The following is a 25,345-nucleotide window of genomic DNA, read 5'->3' as shown; positions in this document are numbered from 1 at the left end:
TTGTCCTATGTTTGGCATTTAATGCCTAGTTTATGACCGTCTTTTCTTCAAGCTGTTTAGACCATCTTCCGCTAGCATAATCTGACTGTGGACCCGATTTTCTAAATGGTTTTTTACTCTTTCCTCATATCAGGAGCTGCTTGGTACCTTCCTGTTTTCTCCAACACAATCTACGCATTGACTAAAAAATGACGCAGATTGCCAAAAGAGATTTTTCTCCTTTTATATTTTACGTCCTAGCTGCAACCCTCTAAAGAGTACAACTATCATCTATCACATATATTCTGTGCAAGATGGCATTGTGGCTTCTGTGAGATTTTAGTCATTCTTTGGGCAATTTAAACAGGCACTCAACAGACCTACTCAGTGCCCAGTCCATGATACTCATGCTTCTAAATGTATCAAAACGTGAGCTGTAATTATGTTAACAACAGCTCCCACAAATGAATATAAACAGCTTTCCTGGAAATACCTTTCCTAGACTCTTCGGATTAGCTCTAAAATGGCTGGGGAGATTGCTTAAAGTGTTGATCTAAAGTACGACAATACATATTTGATTATAATATATGTATTTTTGAGTGTCTAAGTTATCATGACTTTAAAGTACAGACATAAAATTAACTCATTTCATGTCTTTACTAGGTATCGAAATGGCAGTTTCTCCTCACACAGAACGCTTCTGTTTAAACTGGGTGTCAGGCGACGTTAACGGAGCAACCGTTGGCATAGTTGGAATGGGACGTATTGGATATAAAATTGCTCAGAGAGCCAGAGCCTTTGAAATGAAAATTCTGTATCACAATAGAAATCGAAGGTAAAGAACGTAACCTAATTTGATAACTCATAAATTATGTCATAAGTTGAGCAAGTTTTTTGGAAGTCAGAAGGTGTCCTTTTGTGACTAAAAATCCCTGGAACTATACCATTTGGTGAGACCAGGAAGCTCCCTGTTCCTGTAATAAAGGAGGTGAAGATCAATGTATATATGTCAAAGGGTTTAATTTCAATAATCTACTTATATTTATTTAACCATTTATATTGTACAGGCGAGCCCGAAAAGTATATGGCCACTTTAGATCAAAACTAGAATAAACATGGTTGCACCTGAAAGAGAACAGGATGGTAAATCAACAATAAAGCAGATACAACCCAGGAGGTATTGTCTGCAAGTCCAGGAAGGTGAGGTTGATAGCTTTAGGTGATCATTGCCCAAGAATTGCTTTAACACGTGTGATTAGAGTTGTTTTCTGAGTGTCAGTGAGTTTTCTAAGCATGTCTGAAAGAGAATTCCTTGCTGATTTCAAGGACTGTTTATTAGCAATGCCGGCCTCAAATTTAGGAACTTCAAAAATGAATATGTCTTTGCATCTCTGGCTTCTGGAGTTTCCTAAAATGTTGATAATCTCATCCAGATATTGAGAACTCTCTCAATTTAAGGCCTACCAAGTGATGATGCACAGTTTAAATTATATTCTGGCTGGGATGTGCAGCCAGTGAAGCCATGGAGAATGACGCTGCTATGACCATCCATCAAAAAAGCGATGTAATTGTATACTTAGATAGTATTCAATTACTATGACTAGATCGCACCCACCGGGCCAATTTCGATTCCCTGTTCACAGTGGAAGAAACAATACAGATTATTCAGGGTGATAAAGCACCATTTTAGGACTGTTAAATCGCCGCCTTTTACAAACAGTATGCTTCCCTCTTAGCCCTGCATATGATTTCCATTTTTGAACATTCTCTTGATCAGAATCCTCTACCCCCATCTTTCAGGGGGGCTGTCATTGTAACACCTCTGAAGCCTGTTAACCAGGCTCCTATTGTGATTCCTATAGGCCACTCTCCATGATTTATGTTGACCATATGTTTGCAAAGCTGTTGGCCATCACCTCCTCCCTCTTTTGCCCCAGAACGTGAGGCCTAACCAATCCGGAATCATCCCCAGCGGCTCCACCTCACACAATATTATGAACCATCTGCACCCCCATATTTCCACAGTAGCTGCTCTGCTGAACATCACTAAGGTGGTCGACTCTCTTGAATGGCCCTGTCTTTTTACTCTACTTTCCCGCTACGGTAGTAGTTCTTGTTTTCTTTGGCAAATACAACTACTGTACACCCTCCTCAGTGCCATGTATTCCTCAATGGTATGCTCTCTGTTCCATTCCCCATCATATGTGGCACTCGTGAGGGCTGCCCTTTGTCGCCACTCTTATATGCTATGGCACTGGGGACCCTGACGGCGCTACTCCGACAACATCATGCCCATCGTGAACTGGACTTCACTACATGCAGGCTAATTGTTTCCATGTATGCCGACGATGTTACTCTCTACATTTCCCACCCCCCAAAAAAAACATTACATATATCAATATAGAGTGGCAGGAGCCACTCTGTAGTTCTAGTTAAGGTGACCAGACATAGGGATTCTTCGGATTTTTGTTGTTAATAACTTTTCACCCATTTGATGAAACTTTGCCCACCTCCTGCCCCAGTTTCATTTTGGAAGGGCTAAAGGTTTCACTGTGTTTAGTCTAGGGGAATTCAGAGAAAAGAGGGGAGTCCCAAAATAGGGTTGAAATCCAATTCATTTTCCATAGACTTTTGTATTTTACATTGCATGTAGATTCTAGGCAAATTTTATGAAATTTGGCAGTATTGTGTATTAGGGGGCACAGATGATTCTGTGGACTCGTGCAGATTAGTAGAGTAAGAATTTATTAAGTTATAAGGTTTTTTAACTTAGTGATATATTATAACACAATACTACTAAAAGGTGCAAGGAAGTCCAGAAAATAAACAAGACTGCATATACAATGTTTTAGATTTACTACCTGAGCAACAGAAAGACCCATTTATGATCACATGCTAGTGGAAACCTATAAACAAATACATAATTAATCAAATACATTTTAATCTACAGAAGTTTTCTCTGCATGCGCTCTGGCTCACAAAATAAAACTGGTCCAACCATCCTTCTTATGTACTCCTGTGCAATAAAAAATGAAAAATGTATCTAACAGTGTGTCACACACACTACTGTTTGAAGGACATGATAATTGGCTACTAGGAGAAAATTAATGATCTAAATTTTTATGACAATACCAATGATTGCCTTTTATTCACTTTGGTCTTCACATGTAGCACAAACCTACTAAAACTAGCAAGAAAGGCCAAAAAAATAAACTAGACTTTATATGTAAAGTTTGTTTACTACATGAACAACTGAAAGAACCATTTATGGTCACATGCTAATGGACACCTCTCAACAAATACATAATGAATAGAATACATCTTAATCTACAAAGGTTTACTTTGTATTCTTTCTGGTTCACAAAATATAGCTGTGGCCAACAAGCCAACCGAAAACAATCTTCCTTATGTACTCCTCTGCAAAAAAATGCAAAAGTGACCTAGCAGTGAGTTACACTAACTACTATCATTTCTGTAACTGAAAGAGTGTAGTAGAACCTTTGGCCCTTTAAGCTGCATTATGGGAATCTGTTACGTGTTTTTAGAAAGGTTTCTCCTCCTCCTAATCAATTGTGCTCCATTTAGGTTTTAGGTTCCCTCTATTGTTGCTACATTATTTGGTGTGCTGAGAATGTTTAAGAGTATGACAAAGAACAAACCTACTAGGGGTGTTAAATCTTAAGTGCTATATGTACTGTGTTGTATGTATTGTGGAAGCCATAGTTTTTACAGTGATGTATCTAAAAAGATTGGGCTTACACTGGTTCAGGAGGGTCTTGATATGTTTATTGCAAGACATTAATCAGTGAGTGATCTGTTCATGTCTGAAACTGAACCTCTGGATTTATTGGTTTAAAGTCTGTGGTCCACCTATTTCCATGTTGTTAATCCATAAGTTTAGGACTGCCATTTAAATCTATCAACCGTCGTATGTAAATCTAAAGCTGGATTGAGGAAGGTGATGGTCTACCCTGGATTGCAGTTCTCTCTATAAAGATCATATTTGAATTGATCCAGCAATATGTGGTCATGTATTGGAATAAGGTACTAATTGTGCAATTGATCTGCTCTTAGGGACAAAGTTATGACTTTCTGCAAGCTTGTTGTCAACTTAGAGTTGGTAAAGAGCCAATGTTCCACGAAACCACGGATACAAAATATCTTTCTTTTTTTTAGGTTATTTTAATTTTATGAAATAGATTCGGTTGAAGATTTTTTTTTCCTAAAGAATAAATACATTAATGTTCATCCCATTCACCAGAATTTCTGTTGAGTTTAATTCTCTATTCTTTTAGATATTAATCCCAAAACTGTTACTATTAATCTAACACTTTCTTTCTTTAAACACTGCACAAGGCTCATTTGTTTAAGCTATGCTCTGCTTAATCCTTAAGAAAGATGAAAGATAAATACCTCTCTTTATGTGGAAATAACAGACCCATCTCCCTAATTAACACAGACTGCAAAATCTTCGCAAAAATGTTGGCTCTTCATATTAATTAAGTCATTCCTGATTTAATTGGAATAGAACAATCCAGGTGTTAAGCGTAGATATATGCTAATAATTCTAGGACTTTTTTTAACATTATTCACCAAGCATTCAAGTGTCATGAACTTTATGCAATCATCACAGTTGATGCTGAAAAAGCCTTTGACTGTTTTTTTCTTTGGGATTTTATGTTCCGAGCATTGCAATGGCACGGTTTCAACTCTCAAATTCTCAAATATATTAGTTTGCTCTATTCAGCACCTACCACTTAATTTTTTGTTAGTGGTTTACACGCCCCTTATTTTTATTTGCATAGAGGCAATCAGCGGGGATGTCTATTATCTCGATTACTTTTTATATTCCTTTTCTTAGAAATGCCTTTTTAGGAAAAATTCGTCACATCAGTCATTTCTCAGGTTACAAAATTAGACATACTGAGGTCAAGTTTACTGCTTATGCAGACGATACTTTACTTTTCATATCCATCCCACACACAACTATTCCTGAATTCTTAAATATTTTATAAGAATACTACTATATCAGAGTATAGGCTGAATATTGATAAATCTGAATTTATGCCTGTTAATAATATCTACCTCAAAGGGATGGCTAATGAATCTGGTTTTAAATGGAATTCCAAACATATCAAATGTCTTGGTAGCCATAAAAGACACTCGGTTAAACAAGAAATAACATCGTCTGAGAGATGGTCACCTCATGCCTATGTTGGTGGGGCAGCCTTGACACTATTACTATGATGCTGTTGCTGATAATACATTTTACTTTATTGATGCTTTCCGTTCATCTCCCAAAGTGGGTTTTTTAAAAATCTGTAAACAGTCTCACTATATACCAAAAACTTGAAAACTCTTTTACCCCCTTTTTTCATTTTGAGATGTGGTTTACATGCCACAACCTCCCAAGTTTTTTTGTATTCCCTTACAATTACACCTTTCTTGTCCTTAGCCAAACTCATATTTTCTCTTGCACACCTACCCTTAGATAATTTACAATTTTCTCCCATATGGTATAACAAACATATAAAAATAAATAACAGATTGCTCTTCTGGAAAGACTGGATTCAAAAAGGAATTATAACTATAGCACAACTTTTCTTGAATGAGCACCTCCTTACATTTCAGGAACTACAAAACAATGTATGCTCCTTCTCTGCTTTGAAATATGAACAATCAAAACTTTTAATCGTACACCTCTCTTCTTTCTTAAGGGCCAGAAACAAAATCACCCAGACACATTTCCTACTTTTAATTTTTCTCTTGAACTGAGTGTTTCTTACATTTATAATGGCTTGGATACTGTTCCTGAAAATAGAATCAAAACCACAATTGTATTACAGTGGGAAAATGACCTCCACCAGACTTTCTCCTTTAAAACCTGGACTAAGATTTGGTCTAAGCTTCATTCCACTTCTCGCTCAGCCAGCACCATGCAAACACTGGGTCAGATGTACAAAGCCTTTTCTGCTTGCAAATGGCCCAATTAGCAGAAACGGGCAGTTTGCGACCAGAAAAAAACATTTTTAAATGTACAAAGCCCTAGTTACGATTCGGTAAGCTATTACCAAATCGCAAATTGGGTTGGCGAGTCCCTATCAGTAAGGGGCGTGCCAAGGGTGTCACTTCCAAATAGCGGGTCAAAGGGGCATATATGCACCCGGAATGTGGTCGCAGAACACTCCTACTTTACCGACTCTGTGAAGGGAGTGGTAACCCATTCGCAACTGGAAATGTGGGCGCCAAGATGTTAAAAGAGCATGTAGTGGCCCCATGGACCACTGCCTACTCTTAAAAAATGAAAAGTAAACTTTTCATTTTTCTATATTAAATGCATCCTGTTTTTCTTTAAGAAAAACGGGCTGCATTTCAAAATAAAAAACTGTTTTATTTAAAAAGCAGTCACAGACAAGGTGGACTGCTGACTAAGCCTGGGCGGTGAACTCCACTCTGTTCGTGGAGTTTTCTGAGTTTTCTGCGCTCCGTGAAGTGCAGAAAAATTTGTCCCGTGTAGTGCAGCATAGTTTTTTTCCCTGCTTGCATTTGCCAGCGGTAAGTTGGCAAGTGCGAGCTGCAGCTTGGGTAGAATTTCTACCCAAGTGGCAGGAAGATCAACACAAACTGCAGTTTGCGACCAGCCTCATAAAAATGAATTAGGCAGGTCCATTGCGACCCATTGGGAATCGCAAACACTGTCAAACACACTGTTTTACATAGCTGTATGTGATTTCCTAATAGCGAGTCACAAAATATTTGCTATTAGGCAATTGCAAACGGAAGTCTATGTACAGCTGGCCCACTATTCTTTTTTTCTAACAGATTATTTCTAACCCCAACTTCGCTGTTTAAATTATCATTAGATAATATATTTTGGTCTTGTAATGCTGAGATTAGTAATGTTAGCATATATTTTCTGAATTTCTAAAAGTTAGTTTTGAGGGAGAGTTTATTTTGGATACACGTTTGGAACAAAGTTAATGATACCTGTTCTTAATAAACCAGTTGAAAAAACTAAATTATATTTAGGTAGTACTTATCCTGTTTGGCAAAATAATGTTATGGTTGAAACATTTGTTGACTTAACCCATCCCATTTGTTTTGCAAATGATTACTTCTAGCTAGAAGGACACTACAAATACGACCTTTATCAGATTGTGGAATGTTTTATGTCACACACATGGATTAGATAGAGCAATTATACATTCTAGTCAGTTTCTTATTAAGTAAGACTTTCTTTGGTTACCATTTGCATCCTTCCTATCAAAACATTCAGCAACTCCCTCTACTTTGAATGTCTTGACTGATTTATATATCTCTAGCAGTTTATTTCTTTATAGGCTTCAATTAATCAATAGTTTATTTGTATATAATCTATTTTTAAGGTTATTCTTTCTCTTGTCTTTCTTTTTCTCTTTGTTCTTTAATGCTCCTGTTTTCCCCTAAAACAAAAACTCTTTTAAAAATCCTAATTGTCTCATTAACCTATTTTATTTTCAGTATATTATGTTTATGCAATAGTTTGTTTCTATGTATTGTTTCTGAAGTTATGCATATATATATATTCTTGGATATAAATAATCCTCCTTATCTGGTTGTCAGAATGCATTTATACTTGTATTTCTTTCAATAAAGCATTGTCATGGCAAAAAAAGTAGAAATGGCTCATCCCCCAAACTACCTCTTATATCCTGTGCAGATACGTCCCAACTTCCAACCTGCACCCAGGAAACATTACCCTCAATGTGCGGCTATAAGATTTAGGTTCTTCCACTAGGACCCCTAATTGCCGACTAAGCACAGTTCTCGCCTTTATAAACTCAAACCTGATACAGAGGTACACCGTGCAACAGTTATATATCAACGTAACCAGAAAGGGCACGTTCTGTCTAAAACATTGGACTTCTTCAGGGCTGCAAAGTTACACATATAGACATATATAAATATGATTAAATATATGTTATAAAGACTAAAAACACAACATACAAACATGAAACATATATATATATATATATATATATATCTTATCTACTGGCGGTCGCCAGTAGATAGTTATAGTTAGGACCGTGTTTCCATAGGAAATCTAAAAATTCTATTTTGAATAACTTTGGCGCCGGTTGACGAATCTTCGCTAAATTTTCAAAACTAATGGGGCACTCCGCTCAGCTCCTACCCTGAAAGTCTCGGGGGGGGGGATTCATCAAGCGGGGGCCGAGAAAAAAGGGGGGTCCCAAAACGCGTTTTCCCCATGTTTTTTCCCATAGGACCTTTAGTTGAAGGTACAGCCCGAACGGCTGAACAGAATTACTTGAAATTTGGCAGAGAGGTAGTCCTCAGGTCAGGGATGTGCCTTTTGCATATATGGAGTAAATCTGTTCAGTAGTTCCTGAGAAAATTGCAGTTAAAAGCACATACATATCTATAGCCGTGCACTGTGCGCGCACCGTGCGAGCACCCTAACGTGCTCGAGCGTAATTCTGATTGGTGGTTACATGTTAGTCAACGTTCGAATCGGTCGAAATCAGGAAGTGTCGGACGCCATTTTGTTTGTTTTCAGTGCGAGAGTGAAAAAGGAAGGTGGCGAACGTGAAAAGGGGGCAGGGTAGAGAGTTCCTGACCCCCTAGCCTTTGTCAGGGAGTCCCTGAAGGCAGAATTTTTTTTTTTTTTTTTTAAATTTTAAATCGCGGGGGTGCGCGCACCGTGCGCGCACGGTGAAAAACCAAAAAAAAATAAATATTTAATACGTAGATTATTGTAAAATAAATATATAAAAAAAATAATGATACATACATAACTTAGCATTTAAAAAAACGTACAAATTCACTGAAAAAACCATAGGTTTCACACATGTTATAGTTAGGAATTAGCATTTAAAAAACTTTGGAAATTCACTTAAAAAACCATAGGTTTCACACATGTTATAGTTAGGTGGATATTTCACTCGTAAAAAACCAATGAAATTACCCCGTTATAGTTAGTTCAGATAACTATAACTCGCGCGACCGCCACTCTATCACAAGGATGATGTCATCAGTGATGCTACTGACCATGTCATGAGTGATGTAATATGTGACGTCATGAGCAGGATTGCGGGCGCGCGAGTTATAGTTATCTGAACTAACTATAACGGGGGAATTTCATTGGTTTTTTACGAGTGAAATATCCACCTAACTATAACATGTGTGAAACCTATGGTTTTTTAAGTGAATTATATATATTCACTGAAAAAACCATAGGTTTCAGGGGCGTTATAGTTAGCTGGACTTTTCACTCATACAAAGCCATTGAAATTCCCCCGTTATAGTTAGTTCAGCTAACTATAACTTGCGCGCCCGCAATGCACTGCTGATGACGTTACATATTACATCACTCATGACATGGTCAGTGACATCACTGATAACATCTCAAATGACATCACTGATGACATCACTGATGACATCATCCAGTGAATGTGTGTTTTTCTGAAAATTACATATGTTTTATATATGTATATCTCAAGGTCGATGGAAGAATAAATGGGTATATAAGTGTCTAAATGGATGATTTGTTTTTGAAAAATTGAATGTATAACTGACTGATTAAGTGTATCTTAGTGAATACATGGCTTGGTGAGTAATGTTTAAATATGTAAATATCTGTATCAGTCTCTCACTTTGTGTATAAGTGGCTGCATGGGTTGGTGAGTAGCTACATGAGTGTCTATATAGGTTATTAGTTAGTTTTTTGAGTATCAGTATGAGTGTCTGAGTGTCTGTATGGTTCGGTGGGGGGTATTACGTAGTGCATGAATGAGTGACTCACTGTATGTGTTGAAGACAGCATGTGTGCAGGACTGTATGGGTGGATGAGTGTGTGCATGGGTGTGTTAGTGAGTGAATGACTGTCTCAATAGTGTCTTTATGAGTAACTACATATGTTTTAAACTAGTATATGTGACTATTGGTGTATATAAGTGAGTATATGTGAGAGTGAGAGATTGGAAGAGTTCCTGTATGAATAAGTATGTGTTTATATAAGTGATTGTTTAAAATACTAAGTATGTGTAAGTTTCTGTAGAAGTAAGTGTGGTGGTGTGTGTATAACTGTATATGCAAGTAAATGGATGTTTGATTCTTTATTAGCATGAGTGACTGTGTGTGAGTAACTCTATGGATGAGTGGTGTTGTGTAACAGGATGTATAGGTGTATGAGTACATATGATGAGTGAGTACATGTATGAGTGACTGTATAGGACTGTTGGTGAATGAGTGTATGTGTATGTGGATCTTAGAATTACTGAATAGGTTGTTGTAACTGGTATTGGTATGTCCATTGTTTTGAACATTTTTGTTTCTATTTTTGAATGTGTATATCAAAAGTTATATCAGGGGTAGAGGAGGTCTGCCACTCTATCACAAGGATGATGTCATCAGTGATGTCATTTGAGATGTCATCAGTGATGTCATGAGTGATGTCACTGACCATGTCATGAGTGATGTAATGTGTGACGTCATCAGCAGTGCATTGCGGGCGCGCGAGTTATAGTTAGCTGAACTAACTATAACGGGGGAATTTCAATGGTTTTGTACGAGTGAAAAGTCCAGCTAACTATAACGCCCCTGAAACCTATGGTTTTTTCAGTGAATTTCAAAGGTTTTTTAAATCCTAATTTCTAACTATGCCTACAAAGATAGGACATGTGAAGAAAGAAGAAAAATGCACATAAAGAAAAAAAAAGAAATGCAGAAAGAAGCAACAGAAGTCCTCAAAGACGAAGAAAAGTGCAGGAAGAAGGATAACGTGCAGAAAGAACAAACAGAAGAGCAGAAAGCAGCCTTGTTACAAAATCATCCTGTACCCTCAACTTTTTCAGACGGATACTGGTGGTAACAGAGTCTGACTAACCAGACTGTTAAAAGACACTCAGAATACAGTGAAAACACCTACATACATTAGGGAACACTATGCGTTGGGGTCTCCCTGTGTTTAGCATGACCTCCTCTGTAAGCCCCTAGTATATAATAGGGCAGGGGATTAAAACTACTTCTTGCAACGCGCCACAGGGCGTGTTTGCACACGTCACCTCAGGCCACGTCCCCTCCCTTCCCCACTGTGTAAACACGCCCTGTGGCCGTTTTAAGTTGGGAGATTAAGTCCCCTTGAATCCTGAGGGTCCCTAGGGTCCAACTAGACCACTAGGTACCTCCAGTAAGCGCCACAGAGCTGCGTTGCAGAGAGATGTAAAAAGGGGCACGGCCTGGACCACCTCTCTGCAATGCAGCTCAGTGGCGCTTACTGGAAGCACCTGGTGGGCTAGTTAGCCCACAGGGGCACTCAGGATTGAAGGGGAATTATTTCCCCAACTTAAAATGCGCCATAGGGCGTGTTTGCACACGTCACCTCAGGCCCCGTCCCCTCCCTTCCCCACTGTGTAAACACGCCCTGTGGCCATTTTTTAAGTTGGGAGATTAAGTCCCCTTGAATCCTGAGGGTCCCTAGGGGCAAAATAGCCCACTAGGTATGTCCAGTAAGCGCCATTGCAGAGAGGTGTAAAAAGGGGCACAGCCTGCACCACCTCTCTGCAACGCAGAGCAGTGGCGCTTACTGGAAGCACCTGGTGGGCTAGTGGGCCCCAGGGTCCCTCAGGATTGAAAGGGAATTATTTCCCCAACTTAAAACGCGCCACAGGGCGTATTTGCACACGTCACCTCAGGCCCCGTCCCCTACCTTCACCACTGCGTAAACACGCCCTGTGGCCGTTTTAAGTTGGGAGATTAAGATCCAGTCAGGGACCCTCAGTATTGAAGGGGAATTAATTCCCCAACTTACAACTGGCCAGGGGGCGCGTTTGCAGAGTGCTGCAAGGAGGGGGCATGTGTGGCCCCCCTTCTTTTTCTAATTTATTGGCACTGGGAACCCCATCCCCCAGGGCCTGCACCCTAATATAATTTGGCCCTCCCAAGGCCTTAATCGGCCCCGGGGACCCCAACCCCCGGGCCATGGCTTTTTTTTTTTTATTCTTTATGTGGGGGGGCTGCGTTGCCCCCCTCCTCAGACCACTTATGGCCCCGGGCACCCCATCCCCCGGGGCCGGCCTTTGTTTTTTATTTTAAAAAAATATATATATTTATAGAAACACCTAGGACATGCTGGACAAACCGTATGTACCTATCACCATGGCGATTTGCGTGATATTCATTAAAAGGCGACTATGCATACAATGAATCCACGTGGAATGTATCTACACCGCTAGTGAAGCTCTGACGTGTCTGACGCCCTACCGTGCCTAATCCCGGCGCCCCCGCCGGTGAGTACTCTCCAAGTAGACACCCTTGTTGTTTATTTATACAAACATGGGTAGATATTGACGGGCACATTTAATACACACGCACACCAAGCCATTCAAAGGGGATTCGACAAAAATTTGACGAAACTATGCAAGACACCCCCCTCACGGTTAATAAAACACACATCCACCGCCGGATGCGTAATACTTTTTATTTTACTCTCTGGAAAGGAGACCAACCTCACTTGAGTCACAGCGTGCTCCTGGCTGAGCCCAATGCTGTGTTACACCCACCAGTGCCTGCCGAGTGCCACACACCTCTGTGTTGTATTCCACCAGCTAGTGCGTATGCTATGACACTCTCTAGCCCATGTGCACTGTAACTCCACCCGTGAATATGTCATGCCACATTTGCCTTCGCACGGGTTATATTGCCCCATCTAACGTGCCTTCCTCGATGCCTATGTTATAACGCACAGCGCTATGCCATGCATATTACAATCTGGGATCCATATCTTTGTCACAGTGCATATGCAACGTTACACTCCCCAGCACATATTTTATATTAAACCTTTAGAGACTAGTTAGGTTACACAACACTGCCCTGTGCATATTACACTCCAAGGCGCATATCACATAGCACGCGCTAGTGCCTGTGCTATCTCATGCTCTCCAATGAATCTGTCATTGCGCACAATGTATTGCATATTATATTTCACGCCCCGGTTCATCTTATAGCACACTTTTTGGTGCAAAGTTCATACCATATACTATATCTAGTTTTCATTTTCAATCGTGCTCTCAGGACTATGTTCTATATAACACTGCGTCCACCTACCCTTTTCACGGGCATTACATTTTGCGATGGGGGGGTGGAGGGTCAGGGGGTGTTTCTGCCAAGGGAGCCCGGAGTCACAGTCACAAACGCCCTCTTCTTCCTTAATAAAAGTGAGATCATGCTGCATACTTGTTCATATTTTAAATCGTTCGCACAGACACACATTTTAAAAACAATAAAGTTCCTAATACCCACCTTCTCTGAACAGTTAGCTTGCTCCTCCCTATCCTCTGTTGTCTGAATCCATGGACTAGCCTCCTCCCCCCTGCCATGCATGTTTTGATGTGCTGCCACTGCCCTCCATTTAGCTTGATGTACCAGTCCACTCCTCCTGCCCTCCATTGCCCAATTCTATGACCCATCATTGACCTCCTGCTTAGCCTCTGTGCTTAGCTTGCTGCCCCTATTCTCCTTCCCCCTGCCCTCCGATGTCTTTGTGCATGCCCCTGATCCATCCTTTTTGCCCACCATGTTCCATGGACCTGCCACTCCTATCTACTCTGAGTGTTCTGTTGAGCTGCCACTCCCCTACCACCTGCCTAGCATTGTCAGATGACTGTAACCTGTCCCTGCCACCTCCACCCTGCCTGTCCACATGCCATGCCCCTATCCCCTTCCTCCTGTCCTCCATGGTCCATTTTACTGCCACACCCTTCTGCCCTCCCTGGTCTGTTGTGCTGCAACTGCTCCTCCTGCCTGCCCTGCGCGGTCTGTTGTGAGGCCCCTTCCCCTGAACTCTCTTGTCTGTGCCCAGGTCCTGACCCTCCCTTCTATCCTCCATGGTCCTTTGTGCATGCCCCTGCACCCTCCTTCTTGCCCATCATAGCCATTGTGCTGCCACTAACCCTCCCGCTTGCCATGCATGGTCTTCTGTGCTGCCATGGCCCCTCCCACCTTCCCTGTGTGGTCAGCTAGCTGCCCCTGACCCCCTCCCACCTTCCCTCCATGGTCTGTTTGTATGCCATCATAGTCTCACTGTTGCTCTCCATGGTGTGTCTTGTTTCTAGTGCCCATCCTGCCTGACCTCCATGGTCATCTTGCTGCTCCTGCCCTGCCCCCTTGCCCCCAGCCCTCTGTTTCCATGTGCAGACCCCTATTCCCTCCCTCCTGGTTTGTCTGTTCCATTGTAATGACCCTGATCCGTCCATCCTGCCCTTTATGGTCTGTTATGCTGCAGCTTTCTCTCCTGTCTGTCCATTATGGTCAGCTAGCTACCATTGCCTCTTTCCCCTCTGTTCTCTGTTGTCCATGTGCATGGCCCTGTCCCCTCCCTATTGCTTTCTATGGATTGTTGTGATGCACTCCCGTCCCGCATGCCCTGTGTGGTGTATTGTGCTGCTGCAAACCCTGATGCCTGCCCTGTAGGGTCAGTTTGGTGCACCTCTCCATGTCCCTCCTGTTCTCTGTTATCCGTGTCCATGTCCCTACCCCAATTCCTCCTGCCTACCATGATCCAATGTACCATACTTGCAAACATTTTGAACTTGGTAAGAGGGAGATTTTGAAAAAAAACTGGGGTATTGATTTTCCCCTTGGAGTTACATTGAAAAAGAGGAGATTGTAGACAGGAGACAGATCAAATAAAGCCCATTTGAGCTTAAAAACATTGGACGTTTCCTGGCTCAAACGGGTCTGTTGGCGTGTATGGTTGTACTACCACTGCCTCTTCCTTCTGCCCACAATGGTCTATTATATTGCCACAGCCTCTCTTGCCAGTCCTGTATTGTTGGTTTGTTGCCCCTGTCCCCCTTTCCACTGCCCTCCATAGTCTGTTGTGCTGCCACTGCTCTTCCTGCCTGCCCAGTGTGGTCAAATTGTTGCCTCTGCACTCTCCTACCTGCCTTCAATTTTCAGAGTCCGTGCCCCTGGCCTCTGCCTCTCAACAGTATCCCAATGAACAACTAGATTGCTAACATTCTATATTTATTACAAAAGTGTGGAACGCCTGACGTCATCTTGATGTAATCAAAACTGTAATACCTAGAGCATTTCCTTTAGAAATTACATATATGAGAGGGTCTTATTTGCATCAAAATTATGGTTAGTGCTCTGAAAAACTAAAATGAGGACATATTTTCTGAGTTTTCAAATAGCGACAAAGAACTTTTAAATTATTTGTAATCTTTATGTTTTTTTATCCAGTTGACCACTTGATTAAATGTTGCACCTATGGGAGAGGATGTGGTGTTACTTCCAGAGCTGCAGACTTTGCAACTGGGGAACCAGGTTGGAGTTTCTGCTTCAGCTCAACATTCTGTGATTCTGGTCAAATCACTTAATCTCCCCATGTCTACAACCAAAATGAATTTGATCTTGTGTGATGTAACCAATGCTCATGTAAAGCACTCCAATACCTGACAAGTCTGCACTATATAAAACTGCAAATACACAGCGGTGGCCATCTTGGGAGATTTATTTGTTATGAAGTTTCCTAATTTCCTCATTTACTGCAGTCTCCTCAGTAGGAAATGCTTTCAGTCTTTTACTTTGATTCCATCAAGAAGGTATTCAGATATGTCACACATTTGCCATAAATTCTGAATGTTAGCACTCTAGTTGCTCATTGGATCACTGTAGTAAAGCTACTGCTCACCAGGGAAGTCTGCTGCTGGTATTCAAAGTGCATGTTTCAGTCTGCATGTCAGAATTTTTTAATGAGATAGAAGAGGATTTGAGAAGTCAAAATGTGCCCTAATTTTTCTTTCTGCAGCACTAATCATAATTTCTATGGCAAAATGAACCCCCTCATTTTGTTCCTTTGTAAATTAAATGTTTTAAGTGTTACCACTTTTTTCCAATCAAGATGGCTTCAGGTGTGCCATACTTTTGTCATAAGTAAGACTGTTATCGCTCTAGTTGTTTGTTAGAACACTCTGGGACATTCTGTTATTGGGCTATACTTGGGCTACATTTGGGCTCTTTTGTCTCTGGTGGCCATCTTGGAAGATTTATTTGTTTTGAAGTTTCCTAATCTCCTCATTTACTGCAGTCTCCACAGTAGGAAATGCTTTCAGTTTTTTACTTTGATTCCATCAAGAAGGCATTCAGATGTGTCCCACATTTGCCATAAATTCTGAATGTTAGCACTCTAGTTGCTCACTAGATCACTGTAGTAAAGCTACTGCTCACCAGGGAAGTCTGCTGCTGGTATTGAAAGTGCATGTTTCAGTCTGCATGTCAGAATCTTTTAATGAAATAGAAGAGGATTTGAGAAGTCACTCAAAATGTGCCCTAATTTTTCTTTCTGCAGCACTAATCATAATTTCTATGGCAAAAACCCCCTCATTTTGTTCCTTTTTAAATTGAATGTTTTAAGAGTTACCGCTTTATTCCAATCAAGATGGCTTCAGGTGTGCAATACGTTTGTCATAAGTAGGACTGTTAGCGCTCTAGTTGTTCTTCAGAACACTCTGGGAAGCTGCAGTAGAACACAAAGGAATCAACTGACAGTCTCTGCCCTTGTTGGATGTACATGTTTTACTGAGAATGTCAGACTTCATTCTCACATGACTGAGAAAGATAATGTGAATTTACAGAAAATATGCTCTCAGTTTAGCTTATAGATCACCTTCCAAACCTCTGTGGGAAAAGCATGGGAAAATTGTTTTCTCTCAAACATGATTCATGATATCACAGCAGAAGGCTTTTTCACATGGTAAAATCACCTTAGAACACAACACAATTCCTAAAATGAGTATGGTACCATCAACAAATAATTTATAATGTAACTAAAGTCTTTAAACCTTCTATTAACTGCAATGCTTTTTAATGGGGTGCTATCATGTATATTGGTCCCAAGATGGCTGCCAACACTTCTTGGATGAAGTACTGACAGCCAATTAGATCTCACGATGAGATGTGTGGTTAGGCTCCGCCTAGATATATTTATCTTTTTAATTCTAATTTTCTCAGGAACTACTGAACGGATTTACACCATTTAAGCAAAAGGCACGAGTCTGGACTGAGGACTACCTCTTTGCCAAATTTGGTGAAATTCCGTTCAGCAGTTCGGGCTGTAGCTGCGTCAACAGGTCCTAAGGGAAAATGCATGGGGAAAACGCGTTTTGGGACCCCTCTTTTTTCTCGGCCCCCGCTTGACGAATCACCGTGAAAGTTTCAGGATAGGAGCAGACCGGAGCTGGCCAAAAGTTTGGAAAATTTTGCGGAGATTCGTAAATCGGCGCCAACGTTATTCCAAATAGAATGTTGCAGATTTCCTATGGAAAATAGGTCCTAACTATAACTACCTACTGGCGACTAATATATATATATATATATATATATATATATATATATATATATATATATATATATATATAATCTCAAAAATACAGGATCAAGGAGAGGGTACAAACTTTGTAACACACATAGATACCGTCAAAAAGACAAAAAGGAACAAGCTACACTATAAATAAAGAGTCAGTATGTATCAAAAGAGATTACCAAACCGTGAAAATCTAATTTGGCATTTTGACACACATAGATACCGTCAAAAGGACAGATAGAAATAAGATACAACATTCTTCAAACAGCCTTTAGATAAGTATTTAATAAGCGGATTTATATAATGCTATAAGGCACTTATGACAACATAGACAGGGGACACCAGTGGTGTCCAATGACGGAAGCTGTCCTCTTATTTTTACATGCATAATATTTTTATAAAAGGTTCATAATATGTAGGAGGACACTTCTGGGGAAATGACACGAGACACCAAATGGTGTGTATTAAACAAAAGATCAAAAATAGTTCCCTTATATACACATGTAAAATATTCCCAAAGATGCCGAAATGTAATAATCCTAGTCGTAAGTAGAAAAAAGTGAGAAAACCTCTCTAAAGGGTGTGGGGAAGGCGGAAACGTAATGGATATTTTTATACTGGTAAGCGAGATGTCCATTATTGAAGCGGTAGAGGGTTTATGATAGTAGAAACAAAAGTATTCAAAACCAGAAAAGTAAGACAGCATAGGGAGGGAAAAGGTATCATAGTGGAATAACATGATAAAAGACATGCCCTTGAGAAAAAATGAATTGTTTATTAGGCCTGAGCAGTAAACAAATAAGTATATAAGATACCCACCAAGCATCAAATAGATCTATGTGATGGTGATGCTTCAAATTCACCTATCCATTTGTAAGGGTAGAGTGTGGTCTAACTGTATATAGTGCCACAATCCTAATGCGAAAAGCGAAAGATATAAAGTTAATTAGGGCATGACTTCTAAAGTATATGCAGACTCAGGGACGACTTACGTCAGTACTAACTATATAAAAAGAACCATTCAGTAAGAAGTAATATAAATAGTCAATCAGGGTAAGTTCACTTCTGGAGCTTCCGACTGCGAAGGCATAAGGTACATAAACCCTAAAACCGGCACCTATTGCGAACAAGGAAAAGCGTGTAAACATAGTATAAGGGATCAAAAAACTTTATGAATAAGTGGCACAACAAAAGATTGAGGGAATAATCATATATTGATTATATATACCCAACCAAAAACCTATATTGGTAAGCAACTACCCACCCCTCCCAGCATGGAGGGAATTGATATCTCCCCACTAAGGGAAAATAAATAAGTCCCACAAGAAAGGACTCCAACCTCACATTGAAATATAGTGTGAGCCATGACCAGGGACAACCCTCAATCTCTAGGGTATTCACTAGACATGGATAGCAAGCCTGGAGCAGAGACATAATCTGACATAATCACATAACAATATGCGGAGTGAAGCATGTCAGAGACGGGGAGGAAAGGAAACATCCAAACTTGGCCCCTAGGGCAAACAATGGGAATGTGAAGAACAGACGGGATAAGGACCCCACACCAAATAAACTCACCAGAATCCATGCCAAAGACAAGTTCTTGCCTCGCTGAGACCCACATACGACTGTGGACTCGAATGAACCCGAATGGAGGACGCACCTGGAATTTAAAATGCCTGCCAGCCTTCAAGGATGTCACACACCTGTGCGGATGATTAGCGCGAGAACAGTGTGGATCGCTGTGAAATGGCAACAGCGGGCAGCGATATTGGGGGAAATATCACCTACATAACATGAGTAATATGAGAACAACGGTGGAGGGACCATGCCAAATTGTTATTATAATGAAATCTGCAGATGTATAATGCATGCCTGTGTTATATGTATTTATAAAGCAAACAGTGGTAAAATACACTGCAAAACTTGAGTATCAAAGTCAGGCATGGCAAGAAAAAAGGGCCACCCATTTTAGAAGAGTCGTGGGCGCAAAAGTCCTAATCGTATTGCAGTAGTGAAAGGCAACAATCTCAAAACCACGTACAATATCAGCTGTATGAGTAGGCTCAGGTGAAACCGATAAACTGAGCCTATCTAAAAGCATCATAAAAGTCACTATATGAGAATATGTGACACAGAACGGGGTTCCCTTGCTCGCATGGCGAGTGATGTTAGTCATGTTATAGAGAGGTGAGGAAAATACAATAAAAGGGGAATATCCGAAATATACCCTGCAGATTGGTATATCATGTATTGTCTTAGGCAACAGTGATAGAATATTACTGCGAAACCTAAGTGTCAAACATAGATATGGCAAACGGAGGCAGACATTTTAAAGGAGTCATGGAAGCACAAAATAGTAAAAGATGATAGGTAACTACCACAAAACTTGCATGTCAGAATTGGATGTGGCAAGCGGGGCGGCCATTTTGGAGAAGTAATGGACACATAAGTCTACTATGTAATATAAAAGTTAAGGGAAACAATGGCAAACCAGTGGGCCATATTGGTATAGAAAAGAGTCAAAAAGAACTAATGATCCCCTCACCCTTGGAATTTCCTCTCAAAGTATGAGTGTCATTATAGTTTTTTTTCCTCTGCCTCCCCACCATGTTTTTCCCTGGTGGTGACATGCAGGAAAAAAGACTTTAAACTGTCCATCGTAAATAGGGTGGATGGTGTAATATCCTTCATCCGAAAGCCGCTACACCACTGAGCCATTGGAGGAAGTATTCCATCAATGGAGCCATTGGGGGTTCCATTGATGAAATATTTAAGATCAGTTTGGCAGGTAAAGTACTCTCGATCACAAGCGTGATGGTAGCCTGATCGCCGGACTCTAAATCAGTCCCACAGGGCCAAATTTAGAAACGGGTCGATGGGCTACTCCATCACAAAGGTGACAGTTATCCTGTTCACCTTATTACAAGTGCCACAGAATATATAATGCAGTTGTAATAAGGTGGAAGGGATATCCCTCATGTTTGTGAAGGAGTAACACATGGGCTTTTATGCACTGTGGACCTCATTTACAGCATTGAATATGCTATTATCAATATCCTTTTTTTGTGTGTGCGTGCATGTGTGTGTGCCCGTTTATACAGCACAACTAGTAAAAATGTAAAACTACTCTTCATCAATGCCATTGTTTAAATTCGGTTTTTTCTTTTTCAGAAAACAGGAAGAAGAAACATCTGTTGAGGCCATCTTCTGTGAAAAGCTGGAAGATTTGCTGAGGCAATCTGACTATGTGATCTTAGCAGTTACTATGACATCAGAGACAGTCAACATGATTGGAAAAAAGGAATTTGAGCTGATGAAACCCTCTGCTACTCTTATAAACATTAGCAGAGGTATGTTGTATCATTTGGCAGTGCACCACACAAGTTTTTTTTTTTAATAATAGTTTTTTATGTACTTTCCTTTTAACGTAAGGTGTCATTTTGGGGAGATATCACTGTGATTAACATCTTTCAGTCAGTCAGAAAAACTTTATTTCGGCTTTAGCCATAAAAGTGCATAAAAGACATAATATTATTAAAATTAGTACAACAATAGTCTGGTGACACTCATTCGTCATTACAAAGAATAAAAACAGATAATAAAATACAGATAGTAAAATCAATTTAACCTTAATGAGGTAGGAGTTTTCTTCTAATTAGCCACATTGAGAAAAGAAATTTGGCGATTACAGTAGCATATAGGGGAGAGGTGTCATACTTTAACAACCTATGAAGTTCCATACAATGTCTAGCCCCTATATTCTTGGCCAGTTGGATAATCCATTTTCTGCGCGGAGATATATATTCCGGACAGAAAAAGACGACATGTACCTCAGTTTCTTCCAGAGTACCACAACCAGGGCAAGATTGCCGGACTGAACCCAGCCACTTATTTGTTCTCGAGAAAAGCGGGAGGGAGCCGTGCCTGAACTGTAGATATAACTTTTTGGCCATAACTGGTTGAATCAGGTCTATTACGGGCTCAAATTTATAGCTAATTTTGGCCTCTAGAAATACAGAGGTCAAGTTTGCTGTAGTAGCAGTACGAATAAGGTCGGTCAAATTTCTTTCCTCCAAAATTTTAGCCAAGGATCTCTTTGGAAGAGAAGAGCATGCATACTCTGGCGAGTGCCAGAGATCTTCTCTCCCTATCTCCCTTAGTGATTTCTTTATATAAGCTAGCCAAGGGATGGCGCCTGCCATTGGAATCGACAAAATGGACTTCAGTTCCACCTGAAAGTTTATCAGTTCAGGAGTACTCCACAGGCGGCGCCAATACATTACTGGTCTGGAAGCAACCATGTCCGTAATCTGTTGGAGGCCTAAATCCATCCTAAGTGGCTGCATAGGAGTGCTCATTGGAAGAGCAAGTATATTTCTAAAAAATTTGTTTTCTGACTTAAGTAAAATCGGGGAAGGGGTATGGCCCCATAGTTCTGCTCCATAGGCTACAACGCCCCGAGCCTGGGTTTTGTAAATCTCTACAAGTGGGCTGATCAATTTGAGGTGGCTATTTTTAAGCATCTTAATGATGCCCCCGGTAGTTTGGACAAGTTTCAAGTTTACTTTAGAGATCTGAGGACCCCAGGTCATTTTGTTGTTAAGAGTCAGACCCAGATAATCAAATGTGGTGACTCGTTCTAGAAGCTGGCCGTCGAGTTTAGGTGTAGGGTGATTAGTGGTGTCTGCATGGAACACCATATATTTAGTTTTGCTTACATTAATGACTAAGTTCCTTTTCCTGCAAAAGGATGCAAAGCCATCCAGGACTCTTCCCATCCCCATGGGAGTCCTGGAGAGAAGCAAGGTGTCATCAGCAAACATTAGTGCTGGGATTTTCCTTCCCGCCAACTTGGGGGCATCAATGTCTCTTAGGCTCAGAATTTCCTCAACGAGCCCATTTAGGAATAAAGCAAAGAGAGTCGGCGCGAGGACACACCCCTGTCTCACTCCCTTTTCTACCCCAAATGGGAGCGTGAGTTCACCCTTTAATCCAAACCTCACCCTGGCAAAGGTGTCTTTGTGGAGTCGCTCTAGTAGGTCACAGAGATAAAGGGGTACTCCCATCTCCTTTAGTAACTCCCAAAGCTGTCTGCGGTCCACCATGTCGAAGGCAGACTTTAGATCAACAAACGTGAGGTAAAGACTGCCCCCTTCAAGGATGATGGTTTTCCAGTGGATCAATTGCAGCCTAAACAATTGGTCCACAGTTGACATCTTAGCTCTGAAGCCCACCTGTAGGGGAGTTAAAATGTTGGAGTCCTCCATCCAGGTCTGAAGTCTCCCTAGAAGGATGCGAGCAAAGATCTTCTGTGCTACATCGATGAGGCTAATAGGCCTGTAATTAGCCGGATCGAGTGGGGAGCCCTTTTTATGGATTGGTATTATCTCGGCTCCAACCCATGTAGATGGTAATGGCATTCCTCCTAGGATTGCATTGTAAAGGCCATAGAGATATGGGACCCAGATATCAGGCTCACTTTTAAAAAGATCTCCTGGGATCTTGTCCAGGCCGGGGGCTTTGTTAGGCAGTACTTTGCTGAGAGCCACTCTAATCTCGCTGAAGGTACACATATCGGCCTGCCCCGGAATAATGTGAGGGCTGGCGTAGGGGCTAGGGGAATGGTTACTTTCAGTAGATACATTAGAGGCGTATAGGTTTTTAAAGTATTTACGCCAAGTTTCTTCCCCAAGGTTAGGTTGAAGTGCTTGAGTGGGGGCAGATGATCCTGTCTTGACCAAATTCCAGAAGGATTTGAAGTCTCTGTTCTTCAATGCAGAGGAGATCTCCTCTCATCTAGTAATTTCCCACTCTTGCTTTGCATCATGCAAGATTTTCTTAAAAGAGGCCCTCGCTTCCTTAATTTCCTTCGAATTGCCATTCTTGAGAGCTATCAAAAGCAATGTCTTTGCTTCCCTACAAGTTTTGTTGAACCAGGTTGGTTTCGCCCTGGTTAGCTCCGGGTTGGTCTTAATGGCTCGGCTAAAGTGGGTCCCAAGGATGGCACAGAGTTCAGTGTGAGTGGTTCCAATTAGTTCTATGTTTACATAGCCCTCAGATGTAATGGATTCTCCCATTGTTTTCTCTAGGAGAGGATAGATCTCAGAATACATTACACCGAGATCACTTTCAGATTGGACGATCTTCTCCCATCTAATTCTTCGTGCCCCATCAAAACTGGTTAGCGGTAAAACGATAGGTGAGGCATTAGGAGTAGTAAGGGGAATATTAAGACCCTCCATGCATACAACTATGGGATTGTGGTCGCTTTCGTAGCGTTTAATGACCTGGAAATTCGAGGTCCTAGACCACAGTCCCATACTAACCATGATGTAATCAATAATGGAGGATTGCCCATTTCTTTCGAAAGTTCGGTTGCCTGGACTATCTAGAGGGAACCTGCCATTACATGCTCGTACTGAGAAGGCGAGTGTGATTTGTGTAAGTTGGAGGACCAGAGGCGTCCAGGCCTTTGTGGGATAGATATTAGGTGGAGGTATATCCCATGCTTGGTCCTCCTCCTGTGATACTGACGTAGTTAGGCCATTAAGTGGCTCATAGTGGCAATTAAAGTCTCCACCGATAATGAGATGATCAGGGTTAGTGATCGAACTCAGGAGGGCCTCTAGGCTGGCCAAAGTGGGGGACAGTTGTCCATAGCTCACTGGGCGAGAATATACACTTATCAAGTTCAACTTACACCTATCCTGGAGGGATATATCTAAACACATAATATCTGGGGAGTCAGTACGTATTTTTTTGATGACATATCCCAAATGTGTTCGAACCCAAATGAGCAACCCTCCCGACGGTCTACCCTTCTTTGGCTTTACTGCAGGTTCCCAGAAGGTAGCAAACCCTGCACGATGGGAGGGGCTCAATGCCCAAGTCTCCTGTAGTAAGCAGATGTCATGTCTATCGATGAATTCCCCCCAGTCGGGGAGTTCAAGCAGGCGTGACAAACCTGCCACGTTCCAGGAAAGGATATTCAACCTGGCAGTCTGACTGGTGGTGGGAATACCGTGGAGGGTCGTACGAGGGGTTAGGGTGGGACTCAGGGGGATAGATATACTATCTCTGTTACTACCTTTTGATCTAAAAGAGTCAGTGGGAGATGGAAGAGAAAGGTTGTTAGTAACGAGGGTAGGGGAGCACAACGCTGTTGGAATAGAAAAGATTTAATCCATTTGGCTCCCCATAGATCGATTTTTTGGCCCTATTGTAGATTGACCATCCTTGTGGTCTGTCGAGGTCAATATAGATATAGTACCCTGACCATCAACCTTTCCCAAAATGGGCCCAGATTTCCCTAGTCTTTGTTGGACCAACGATGGCAAGGAAGGTCTAAAGGATTTCCCCCCCGAACATAGGACATAACCACCATCCGAGGGTTCCCTACTAACATAGCCCTTTGGGTCCCTTGGAGGTGTCACGGCGGGCCCATGAGGGGAACTAGGCTTCAGTCAGTCTACACAGTCCAAACTGCTGAATCTGTTATAGCAGGGAATGTTGTATTGGAGCATATGAGTCTCCGCATCATGGATTCCAATTTGACCAAAACCCATTCTCTGTCTGCCTAAATGCACATTGGCTATATCCCTCCCATGGGTAAATGATCCGGGGGGATAGAAATAAGAGAGGGGGAGGGTATGAATTCCATTAGCGGTGTCCGCCCATCCCCCCTTATGCACATATTGTGGGACCCTTGGATCTTTAAACGTTACAACTACGCAGTCTCCCCTGATGTTCTTCGGACCCTGACCCACCCATGGGACTCTTCGAACCATTAAGATTTCTCCGTTCAGAGTGGATGGCAAGGGTCTATATTTATTCATCCAATGTATTACCTTAAACTTCAGTGATAGGTAGGGTTCAACTCTATCCTTCGGAAGTTCAGGTACACCTGATAGAACAGCCACGTATGGGCTGCAGTCAGGAGGAAGATCGAGTCTCAAAAGGGGCTTAATATTGGAGAGGGTGTCTGGTCTAAGATTA

General features: G+C 41.3%; 1 protein-coding gene across 2 annotated transcripts in view; it reads left to right on the top strand.

Annotated features, from left to right (window-relative positions):
- Window positions 1-25,345, top strand: part of LOC146822793 (uncharacterized) — a 146,500-nt gene that overhangs the window by 60,896 nt on the left and 60,259 nt on the right. For both annotated transcript variants that reach the window (XM_085606984.1, XM_085606986.1), the window contains exons 3-4: window positions 643-814; window positions 20,522-20,700. In XM_085606984.1, coding sequence (XP_085463110.1) covers window positions 643-814; window positions 20,522-20,700 — 351 coding nt within the window. The remainder of the gene's footprint in view (window positions 1-642; window positions 815-20,521; window positions 20,701-25,345) is intronic.

The sequence above is a fragment of the Triturus cristatus genome, chromosome 5_2 (genome assembly GCF_964204655.1).
Source record: "Triturus cristatus chromosome 5_2, aTriCri1.1, whole genome shotgun sequence".
NCBI classification, from domain to species: domain Eukaryota; kingdom Metazoa; phylum Chordata; class Amphibia; order Caudata; family Salamandridae; genus Triturus; species Triturus cristatus.
Note: the sequence above shows the minus strand (reverse complement) of the source record. Positions and strands in the feature narration are given on the sequence as shown.